Source organism: Protobothrops mucrosquamatus, unplaced genomic scaffold, assembly GCF_001527695.2.
Source record: "Protobothrops mucrosquamatus isolate PMUCROS unplaced genomic scaffold, P.Mucros_1.0 scaffold2972, whole genome shotgun sequence".
Classification (NCBI taxonomy): domain Eukaryota; kingdom Metazoa; phylum Chordata; class Lepidosauria; order Squamata; family Viperidae; genus Protobothrops; species Protobothrops mucrosquamatus.
Window position 1 is genome coordinate 169,374 of NW_015388993.1, and position 12,814 is coordinate 182,187.

The window sequence follows — 12,814 nt, forward strand, 5'->3', positions numbered from 1 at the left end:
ACAAATAACTCTGATGTCATGCAGATGAGATGATCTTTGGGAGTGACACTCTCCTGCAGGTTTTGGATATCTCCTTCAACTATTTAATATACAGAATTAGCAGATAAGTAGATAGGGATTTAAGTATCTACTAAGTGATTCCTATCTTTCAGTGGATCTGTGTTTGTAGTTTTAATCATAAAAAGCAATTTATATTAAAGTATTCCTTATATGAAGAACAATCTATTGAAAACCTATCAATTAAATTAACTGCTTGTTCTGCTTTCTTATGTGGGCAATGAATTATAAGGACATCCTATCTAAAAAAAACCAGAGATGATCAAGGAATTCATAAACACATACTAAACTTCTTTTCATTAAAATTAGGACTTTACCAGATTGGCTGAAATAAATTTAATATTTCACTGCAGTTTTGGTGATGGAAATTCTGTATGGGAATTTTATTGGAACATGATGAAAACCAGCAGCTAGTATAATTAATAGATGATGACTTCCATGTCAAAAGTTGCACTTCAATGAATGTCCCTATAGCTTAGAAAATGTTTGATTTATTCTAAAGGAATAAACACTATACACACTATATGATGAAAAATTGTCATGTTCCAAAAACCAAGAAAGAGACTTGTACCATAAAACATATAATATGGGAACTATTAGAGAGGAGTTGTCTTCACTCTCTTTTTCCCACAGAAACTGTCTAAACTATATTGTCTCTTGCTCCTCTGAAATGCATTTCCTCTTCTCCTGGGAATTTTATCATTTTATCACAAAAATATCACAAATCAAAAGATATATTCTCACACTACTTAAAATTTTTAAAAAAGTTTAAATGATAGTAATAATGAAATCATTTACATGTTATGCTATGTATAGACCAAACTATTTCTATATGCTTTGGTTATTGTTAATCATTTAATCCATTATGAATTACAATTACATTACATTACAATTAATATTTTACCTTGAAATTGTCCATGATTGAATGGGCATTTAACCCAGATGTTGTCCTCAGTTGCAAACTAAAAAGGTTTAAAAGAAATTAACATTTAATTTGAGTTATCCAGCCTGAATTTTCCATTGCAATAAACTGAAGCAAAATGTTGAATGGATTGAATCTCTGTCTCTGGAGAAATAGTCCTATCAGACTGAATGACAATGTTGCTTATAAGGTTAATGAGACCAAAGAAATAATAGAGCAACTTATGGCTGCATCCTAAAGAGTAAGCCCATTACAACCAATCAGATAAACCTTTGAACAAATATCCATAAAATTAAACGATGAAACTCTTCCTAGATATTTTAATGAAGGGTAGTGGGAATAATGTAACAGTAATTTATAATTTGCATCATATTCCAATTTATGATCCACTATATGTTAATTCCTTACCATATCTATAGTTTTTTGACCCACATGAGCTGGATTTATCAGTCATGCTATGCCAAAATTATTCAAAATTTTAGTATGAATTTGATATAAATTAGCCATTGCGCTTTAAAAACCATGGTTTACGGATTCATGCAGTGTATGAGCCAATTGTGGTTTGTTCAATAAACTGTGTTAAACCTACCACTGTTTGCAACAATGGATGATCCAGACCATACTGTTGGATACCTTTTCTACCGTAACTTTTTATGTACAATTAGCATTCTGGGTCAACAAAAGTGTTTACACTATTAGTCTTGCTTCTTTCTTCCAAATTATCTCTGAAAGGTGATTATATTTAATGCCAGCATATACATGGTGCCTTTTACACAGTTTACACATTTTACAGTTCAAGCAGTGTTAGCTATTGATATGGGCTTGTGAAGGATGGGAAGGAGCTGTAAAATTATTTTCCACCCTACTATATGGCTAAGACAAATTCTTCCTCTGAAACTGACATTTGTTTCAAAACGACATATCACCTGATTTCAGTGGAAAATTACCCACCACCACATGGACACACAAGTCAAATGCCAGGTTCAGAAAAGAGACTCTCTTCAGAATTCCTGGTGGGATAAATTTTTCCACCATATCTACTAAACTATCAGTTTCAAGCTCCATCAGAACAAGAGACTTGCACACTAAAAAAGTTCATTACTGTATCAAATCAAATCAAATCTGTATTGAGACCTTAAACCAGAATAAGGATCATAACCTCTCACTTAGAAATGGCAATTGGATAAATGTATAAGTTGTTAGGAAATAATATACCTTCATGCAAAGACTTGGATGTGTATCAACTCGGGAATATTTCACCTGATTGAAAAAAGATTATTAAATTGTCAGCCAACCCTGAAAAGACAAGCATCTGAACAAGAACATTCTATAAAATTTTAATGATATATCATGCATAATGAACACAATTGGAGTGAAGGGGGGGAACCAATCTCTGCTGACCCTAGTCCATGGCTGTATTTGTCTCCACAACTCCTCCCTCTGCACTGAAACTATTCTGTACTTGGACAAGAATGTTAGTTTTTAATGGAGGCTATCTGATCTGATTTCTGCTAAGAGCAGGAATTGTAAAAGAAATCTCTGGTGCTAAGAAAGGGATGGGAGAGTCTCAAAAGAGTATTAACAATGAGCAGAGGGATGCTGTAGATTAGAATCAGTTTCATCTAGAAAAGGGGTGGTTAGCCCTTTAGACTTGCCTCTGGAAAAAGTTCTTAACCTTGTTGAATTCACTATTAAATGAATTTTGGTTTTCGTAATTAATTGGTTTGAAAAATCTACATCATACCCCCATACCTTCCTGACAATGAACCTACCATGATTCCATTTCTTACAATGCTTTGCTGACAGAGAATTCTTTTAACTATGACATGCTTATTAACAGAAGACCATTTCATAACCTGCTTAAGTAACAGTCACCCACGCCATGGTTAATTCCTATTTGAACTATTGTAATATGTTCTACATAGGGATGCCCTCTGTTGGCTCAAACCAAAACTTTAAAACTTATAAAGCTCTACATGAGAACCCCGGTCAAATAAACTTCTTGATAGAGAGGGACAGTCATCAGAACCCCTGGGGCCTAATTATACCTCGGCTAGTTCACTGAACAAACTAACACAAACAACGACGACACTCCCTTTTCCCTGACCCCCACCCCAATTTAACAGTGTAAAATAACAACATGTGGTGGATCTTAGTAATACACCCTAAACCCACTAGTTATAAATCTGTTTAATAAATAAAATAAAAACTCAAATGAGTAAGCACCCCCAAAATAGACCATGTCACTATTAAATAGTCCCTTTGCCCATTGGGAATTTTCTCATAATAATTGGTTAAAATTTGAAATAACAGACATTTGTTATATTATTTATGCACCAAAGGTATGGGGTATGAAAAAGTAGATCCTTCACTTACTAGGATTGCATAATTATTGTCCAATGGATGCCACTGGGTACAAATTTGACAATGAGTTCCCACTGGAGCCCAAAATGAAATAAATACTAGTCAAAAATAAAACTCCACTATTACTGATCTTCCTGTAAAACATTCTAAAAGTTACTGGATGTCAGGGAGAAGTGTTTTATTTACTTTGCTAAGTATCCACGTAATGGGGGTGGGGTGGGGGATAATTCTCTTTTTAAAATGATCTGCATTCATGAATAGAATGGACTTCTCTGTCTCATCACTTCCTTGAAAGCCCTTGTATATTATCCTGTTTCTGGCATTTCAGAAAGTGATATATAAAGAGGAAGCTCGAGTTTGAGAACCCAGAATTGCTGCAAAAAATAGCCTTTTTATTTCTGCAACATGATGAGGCAAGCCAAAATGAACTTCCTCTTCAAGCTCAAGAAATACATGTTTTCATATAGTCATACTAGTCTTTATGAAGCATTGATATAAAGTCTTTGTGGAGAGCTCGGAAATCTTGTGAACATCTGGTACATTTTTTAAAAGTGAAGGAGGAGGAAAATATTTGGGTTACTTTATGCTCTTAATAAAGTGTGATAATTCTTCCATTACCATGCAGTTTTCATTTTTAAAAATCAACTGAATGAAAATCAATGGATTCCAGAGATCCATATATCCTCTATCTTGACTCACCCACTCCAAAGCTCATAATACACATGGTTAGCTAACTGTGCAGAGAATGTAATATGCAGTTGTGAAAACCTTCTCTATTATCGATGTTTGCAGGTAAGCTTCTACATTATAAATCTATGTTTGCATGCAAATCACCACTAGTTTAAAATTTTTGGCTCTGCTTTCATTAGTGCTAGCTTTGTGAAAGAGGATTAACATTGGCTATAGGTGTGCCTTGATTCAGATGTTGCTCCATATGCATGTCAAATAATATAAAGCAGCATCTTCCATGTTTACAATAAGACATCGATGTGATTCAAATGTTAGAGAAGTGGGAGATGTGTCAAATGGCATATACTCTATTTACAACCCTGGTTAGCTTTTGGCTTGGAGAAAGTTGGACTGGAGTATGCGTTTTTGGCCTTATAAGTGAATCAGATATCAAAAAGATAGGCTTAAGTGGTCCTCTGTTTTTATTTGCATGGGCTTTTGAGTACCCTATAGGGCTTCATTATAGGAACTTGATAAGTCTAAAATATTGTCTAGTGAATCTGGCTAAAATGGTTTGGTTGAACTGAATGAAATTTCATGCATCTGAGAAGCATTCATGACAGCCAGTAGTGTGGGCAATAAGCCTGCTTCTTATGTAGTGAACATTTTCTTTTATTATTGCTTACTTTCTCTGTAACGATGTTGACAGTGCCCTCTAGATCAACACACTGATCATTAATCTTCATCAGTTGACAAAGGCTGACAGTAACATGAACAGGACAGACAGCTTCCCAAGTCAGTGTTTGTGTGGCAGGTTGATAAACAATATTATCCCACAGGGTCTCAGTATCTAAGACAAAGAAATGAAGAAAGCAAAGACATATAAATATGAGTTTCTCTAACATTCAGAATGTTGATCTGAATCTGAATGTTGATCCAAAATGCTGCTATACCAAGTGCCTATCGTGTGGGCTAATATAGGATGGAGAGAGTTGTGGCTTCATTGGGTTACCATATCTGAGTTTTTAAAAATCCTAATGCCCTCAGGAGGGCATCAAATAATCAAAAGTTTTCTATATTTTTGCTGCTATCTAGTACCCTTTTAGATTTTTCCAGCAAAGATGTGTGAGAACCCTGATCTGAGCTGTGTGAAGCATGAACCTAGTTAATTCTTGCACTGTAAAGAACTACACTTGTTATTCCTGGGACTCATTACTTGTGTTACAAAAACATAGATCAGAGTTTTCTTCTGTGTGGTAGTTTGAATAGTACATTGACTGTAAGGAAGGGGAGAAATTTAGAGTACGAAGTACGATACTTACGTAAAGACATGTTACAAGTTCTAAGTACCGTCGACTTCATGACATGGTCCTACGGTTCACTCTCTTGGAGTCTTTTAGTTATTCGTTGGTATCTTTTAGTTTTTCCTCCGTAAACATTAGATATATTTATTTTTACATTTACAATGTTTGTTCAAAATCTTAAATCTCTGAAAGTTCTTCACCAATTGCTTTGAAATTTTGACGCAACGTTGCATTTGAATAGGCGCGTGTTTGTATATACCTATCTTATATAGATGTCACACCTGTGACAGGTAAAAACATGCTTTTTTTGAAAAACAGCACCATCTGTTGGATGTAAAAGCAACACACGCTTTTACTAGACTGAGCCACAGCAACGTGTGGCCGGGTACAGCTATACAGTATAACATTAGAATAATGCTGCTCAGCATTATTTGATTTGATGCTCAGCATTATCAGTTTTATACAAACACTTAGCCCAGGTCCATGAAGGTTAAAAGGGGAGATGGCTATTAAGGCACATCCCCATCCCTGCCCCCCTGGACATCTGTTTCCTCGTCTGCTTAATTTCTTCTCTTCTGTGCTAGTAGAGTAATATCCAAACAAGATTTCAACTCATGTTTGCTTGAACATACAATAAATAGAAACCTCCACAAACCCAGGAATTTTGCTTGGTCAGACCAGTTCAATAACGGAGGTAGGACTTGCTATTTAATCTTAATGGGAACAAGCTAGTCTCTCGATTAAGGTTCAATTTTAGAGTAAAGACTAAGAAATTCATTCTGAATTATAGAGTTCAAAGGCAATTCTGCAGTTTTCATTCACTTAGCAGTCACACCTTTGAATGGGAAATCTCAACTTAACTGCACAGTATTGACAGAGCCAGAAAAGATAAGAATCCTTGAGGTGCATTGCAGTCTGACAGGTCATATTTATCATTTCAGCAGATTTGCCAGAAAAATATCCCTTTTAAATAATCACCAATAGTTTGAAACCCATATCAAATAATCTTGCAGAATTAATTCATTTTGCTAGAAGGTATGATCTTTACAGAGTTATAGAATGCCCTCTCTCTCTTCCTGTTTTTATTTACTTTTCTTTCCATATACATAAGACTGGATTAAAGCCAACTGATGTCCCAAGCACAACTCAACAATGGCGCCCCTCAATGGAAGGGAAGCTCTCCTTCTATGAAATGGGAACAAATGTGATATCTAATGATCCCTCCAAAACAAAATTTTAAGCTTTAGTCACTCATTATGCCAAAAAAATATTTTTAGCAATGCAGATTAAAGTCAAATACAGCAGATAAGACAATTACGTGAACCTGACTAAAGTTAAGTGTGGCAGTGAAAGAGATAAGGACTTAATAGGAGATTAAGCACATGCTTATTTTGTATAATGATTAACTCAGACCTGCACTTGCACATTTGGAAGCAAATTTCATGTATCCAAGGAATAAATGTTTTTTTTTCAGAGTTAGTCTCTACTACTATTGTTACATGTTTTATTATGCTTACACTATGACAGCTTTGAATATGAGTAAGCCTAGCCTGATTTAGCAAACTTTATTATCTGTTGCAAAAAATAGACATGAAGCCATCTTATGATCATGCCTCACCCTTAAATATCACACTTGAAGTTGCTGACTTCAAATTCTACATTTTGTCTCCTCTTTATAAACTTATACAGTTCATAGCATAAGATATAAAAATGTTTCTATCATATGCTAAAGTAGTTTCTGACAGTTCTTGTAGCTAAAAAAAATATCAGTCCACATGAAAATATGAATTGTGAATCATTTGGGAATGCTATTGTTCTGGCTAAATATATATCAAATGAGCTTTTAATTTTTCATGGCAACTCTAAGTGACAGTAGAAAGGGGATATAAATAGTGTGTATTCATATTTGGACATTCATTTATTTTCAGGAATCTATGTGCCATTCAGTTCCAAAAATATTCCTTCAAAAATGGTACAGAAATAAAATTGAAAGAATTACGGTATTTTCCGGCGTATAAGACGACTTTCTAAACCCTGAAAATCTTCTCAAAAGTCGGGGGTCGTCTTATACGCCCAGTTGTCTTATATGCCGGAAAATACGGGTATTCTATTTTATTCCTTTACACATGTGGTTTGGCATATTACTCATCAAGTTTTCTCTCCCCCCCCCTCTCTCGCTCAAACTCTATATTTTAACTGGAAAAGTTGGGGGTCGTCTTATACGCCCAGTCGTCTTATACACCGGAAAATACGGTAAAAAATATCAGCTCGCCAATCTACAAACTTTTTCTTAGATGTATTGGCTAATGCATGAAGGAGAGCCATCCTATGTCCAGTCCCCAGATTTTTCCCAGGAGAGCTGGATCTTTATAGCTTTCAGAATACCAACAGGATTAATGCTAACCTGCCTTCAGATATAGCACTCTTGCAAAAGAGAGGCGCAGATCAGCTACAGAAAAGTCACACTTTTGTGGTTCCTGATAATGGGAATCCCTCAAAGATGGAATTCAGAGGTCCCTGCTAGATTTTATTGGATGGGCACAAACCACTCAGAATAGAAGGTCCTGAAAGTGTTCAGGACCTGACCCATGTAGGGCTTTAACTATAACAACCAGCATCTTGATCATCAGTGCAAGTGGGTTGCTCTGGCAAATAGAGAAATGACCTTAACCACATCATAAAGATGTTCAGATGATACCACTTCACTGGCTTTGGTGAGATTCTATAAATTACATTATGCCCTAAATGTTTTCTTAAGCATATGCTCAACACTCTAACAATAGTTAGCATCATGTACATGATAACTTTGATTCATGTCAACAAAGCACTTCACATTGTTCCACAGTCTCAACTAGCATTTCTCAGAGTTGGAAGAAGCTTGTAGATACTGCAAGTGCCAGCTGAAGATGCAGAAGTTGCCCCTAGAGAAGAGACAGAGTCTCCCGTCCTGTGTGGAGCATTTCAGCACTTGCTGCTATTTATTACTTAGCATCTATGATGGGAGACTTCTTCATTTTGCCTCTCTTAAGGCCTGCATTCAATCCCCCCAAACACTTTGTTGTTGTTTTTTTAAAAAGCTGGTTCTCACTGCTTTGCTTTTCTGAAAGGCAAACAAGATCAGTATTTTTATTTTTAATCCAGTGAGCAAAAAGGTACCATATAAGCACTGCATAAATCTTGATGACCACAAGCATGCAGTAGAGAGGCAGCATTTTGTTACTCTTTGCTCCTCTCTAGTAGTAATCTGGATTTTCACAGCCCAGATATAATACTGCTAGTCTAAAGGGACAAATCATCAGAACAGACAGACAGTCATTCCTTCCTGTTTCCCCTTCTGCTTCACTTAAAATCTCCAGTGCTTATTTAGTAGTGGAATAACCAATAGTTTCACTGTTTCTCAAGTTAATATAAATCCTGTGGTTCTGTTCAGTGGCACAGGAGAAAAGGATAAACCTCAGAATGTATTGTTACTATTTCATATATGTATAATTGACCCTACATGTCCTATGGTATCATACTAATATGGCCTATTCTGTCATTTGACCTGAATCAGTGGCGGGATTAAGCCAGTTTGCACCAGTTCAACAGAACCAGTAGCTAATTTTTTGTTGCCCAGGCCCAGGATGGACTTCCAGAAGCGGCATCCACACAGAGAACCGGTTGTTCACATATTTGAACCCCACCACTGACCTGAATCCATGGTCTTGCTACAATTAGATCAGAATGATGAGTGAATATTATGTGCCTGTTTTGTAATAGCCGCAGAAATGCTGAGATTTTTGCAATTATTCTCATAATTAGAAAAATAAGGCAGACACTCAGGTTTTTTATTGTTATAGGGCTCGCTCCAAAATTTTTATAAACAAGCAAATGTAGGAACACAAATGTAGAAGTCAGATTTATCTATTGGTTTGTTTACTTTATAATTTGTGTATGCTACCCACTCAAATGACTCAAGTGACCTATTATTGGGGGGGCAGCTACATGTGAAATTATTTTTTCCGCCCATTAGTTTATGTTTCTAAAATAGAATAATTACAACTCAGAAAAAGCAACAAGCACATTTCACTTGCCATTCTTGAATGGGCACAACTGCATTCTTCGTGCATCTAAAATCGCTGGCCACACCTGTAATCCAAACATGCATCCATTAGTTCAAATCACCATAAATTGCTTTTCAATTAAGTATTGCCCATATGACAGTTTCTATGTGGTCTTTCTCCTAAGGTGTTTTATGGAGTAATCAAATAACATAAATGTATAATAGGAAAAACTAAACCAAAAATAAAATATCAGTTCTTCTTTGGAAAAAATCTAAATAAAATGAATTTCACTATTTTTTTTGTAATGATTAAATATTGAAAACTGGATGTAATACTCATGCAAACCATTTTGTGATTTTTGTTATCTGTGTGTCATGGGTGGGAGGTTTCCATTTAGGATTAGCCCTCTCCTCTAAGTCATGATCTCAGAGCTGTCTTCAGGGTGTGGTCAAAAATCTCAAGATGGTGGCCACAATGGCATAATCAAAGTGCCAGCTGATTTCTATGTATATTGACCCAATCCTGTAGACAGCTGTGAATGGGTATTTGAAGAATTCCTGTATATTGAGCTAGTTCATACATCAAGCTACATGGAAACATTTACCTCAATACATAGACAAGGCAGCAGCTGAGTGTATTGCAAAGAAACAGATTTCATCAAATCCTTTCCCTGAATCTGAAATTATAAAATAATAAGGTGATAGGTCAAACATTTTTGCATAGACAGAAAAGTTGCAGAAAGATGTATCTGTCTATACAAAAATCCAGTCATTTTGCTGTTCCACACACACAGGGTCTTCAAGCTGTCACAAGATGATTTCTTCAGTACTTTAAGCTTAATATTCCAAAACTTTGCATTTATTTATGGATTATTCCAGGATCATGGTAGAATTAAAGCTGTCTTCTGACTTATTCAAAGTAATTGTATGTATATGTTTAGACTGCGGTGATTACTTGGGAAGAAGGAAAATGCTTTTGCAGTTGTGCCAAAAATAACATCCTACTCAAAAGAGATGGAGACAAATCTTTGTCCTTTTATAAAGATTAATAGATTTTACATTTTTGAATCTCAATTACACCCCTCAGCCTCCCTCCCAAATGAAATGCTCAGACCTTCAAAGGTTTACCCATCTTTGCTTTCCAACAATTGTAGTTACATGTCTTTGCATTAACTTTTTTAAGCATTAGCTTAAACATTAAAAGCAGATATATAATATGATCCAAAATTAACAGGGGTCAGTCTAATATTTACTGACATAAGAACATGCCAAGAAATCTACTAGATGTCCCCAAGGAGTACCTAATCCATCACTGACTATAGTAATATCTACTGGAAATCCATAATCGGGACACAAAGACATTATTGGGGGAAGAGGTCAGAAATTGTTGGAAGTTCCTAACTGCACACAGTCCTGAAAAAGATAAGCTCCCTGTCGAATAGGAGGGAAAGGGTGAATGTCTCAGTTAAAGATCTGGCTGAGGAAAGAAGACTTATGTAGGAATCCTTATGAAGTCAGTGGGAAGGAAGGAAATATAAGAGAGACTAATGGAAAAAGAGTCTCCTACTGACTTTGTGAAGAGTTTCCATTGTAAGGGAAAAGATCAGTTAGGTGTGTTGTGGTTGTTTTCCTTCTGTGTGTGTTGCATTGGTTATTCACTAACATTTTTGCTGGTCAAGATGTCTAGTATTCTATATTCCCCTCTTTACTTATTACAGATTAAGTAGATAAGGTTAACACCCTGAGAAGATCAGATGTCCATTGTCATATATCTTATTCCAGCCCAGTCTTCCATCCTATTTATATTTCCAGCACCAAGCAACATTTCTTAGTAGCTATCTTGTTGTCTGGACAATTGAAAGGAAGAATGAAACTAGAATTAATTCTCTAATATTGACCTTAACCCATAGCTCTCATAACTAATAGCTACAAATGGGCTTACCTATTATGAACTAATCTAAGCCTCTTTAAAGGTGCCCAACATGGCAGCCACCAGTATATATTGGTAGCTACAAAATTGTATAATTTGACTATGGGTTAAGTGAGGAAATACTTTCTTTCATTTGTCCTGTATCCCCGTGTTAAGTTTTATTCATGATTCCATTCTGATATTCCAAAAGGCAGACACGTTTCCCTCTATAATATCCCAGTATCATGAATAACTGTATGCACCTGTTTTCTTGTCATTTATTATTCTGACTTTTTGTCAAGCAAAATATTCTATTTCCACAATAGGCTTTAGTCATTAACCACTGGTTACACAGAACTGAATACAGCTTCTTATAGATATTTTTCTTATTCATAATACTTAGCAAAGATGATTTCCAACATAGCAACAAGATCCAAATCATATTAGGAATTATGCATATGTATCCTTGTTTTCTTTTTCCTTATACCTAATTTATTTATCAAATTTGCTCAATTCCCAACAGTTCTTATTATATCCTATCCCATATATTTTTCCACCAGCTTTCATAAACTGGTATTCTCTTTATAGGGCAACAAGTCAAAATCTTATTATTTGCATTTAGAAATCCTTAGAATTTCTATTCATTTAACTTCTGACAATTAGATGTCTTCAAATACTAGAGGGAATGGGAGAAGAAAAAAGCAAGAAAAAAAGATGGAAGAAAGAAAGGTGCAGATTTTAGAAAAAGGGGGGAAATAATATTTTTAAAAAGCACATTTCTATTATTCTTGGAATTCTCATGGAATTATGTTACCCTTTAAATGCCTTCAGTAAGTAAGAAATTTTATATTGTTTTGCTAGCTGAATTAATTTCATAAAACATTTTCAGCTTCTCTGAAGTACTTACCAAAGTGACAGGCCCCACATCTTCACATACAAATCTTTGATGACATAAACGGACATAACAGTCTATGTTTTGGACATCTGAAATATTCACTGAAATGGTTTTTCTTGTTCTGTCCACATTATAAGCCATTTTGCTCACTGAAATTTACAACAAAGAAAAAACTGTAATTGTACTGTTTTATATTTGTATTTTCTATAGCCAAAAATTATAGTGTGTCAATACAGGACAAGATAATTGAAGACTTTAAATTTTATTTGGAATGTTAGTGTTATTTGTGTAGGAAATTTGATTTCAATAATTATTAAATGTTAGTGTACAATCTTATATAAATTTATCTGGAGTAAATATAAATAAAATTGTAATACCAACTGTCAATTCTTAAAGAATCCTAAAATGAAATGTCTCTGAGACTGTAGATAAAAAATGGCTTTAACAGCAATCGTAGTATGTCCAGTTGGAAGTAAGTCCCTTAGTGGTCAAATTAAGTAAAGTACTAAAAATCATACGCATTTTGTAATATTTATTTTGTGTATGTGAAAGAGAGTATATTTTGAGTGTGAGTGTGCACATGCCTTCAAGTCAGTGTTACTCCTGGCAATTGCCAGAACAAGTCTCTGCAGTTTTTCTTGGCAGAAGTGGT

At 35.1% G+C, this 12,814-nt stretch overlaps 1 protein-coding gene across 1 annotated transcript in view; it reads right to left on the bottom strand.

Moving 5' to 3' along the window:
- Positions 1-12,814, bottom strand: part of LOC107296786 (putative interleukin-17 receptor E-like) — a 39,675-nt gene that overhangs the window by 13,531 nt on the left and 13,330 nt on the right. The window contains exons 6-11 of the mRNA XM_015826138.1: positions 12,175-12,311; positions 9,964-10,035; positions 9,390-9,444; positions 4,699-4,862; positions 2,195-2,239; positions 962-1,019 (exon numbers count right to left, since the gene is read on the bottom strand). Coding sequence (XP_015681624.1) covers positions 962-1,019; positions 2,195-2,239; positions 4,699-4,862; positions 9,390-9,444; positions 9,964-10,035; positions 12,175-12,311 — 531 coding nt within the window. The remainder of the gene's footprint in view (positions 1-961; positions 1,020-2,194; positions 2,240-4,698; positions 4,863-9,389; positions 9,445-9,963; positions 10,036-12,174; positions 12,312-12,814) is intronic.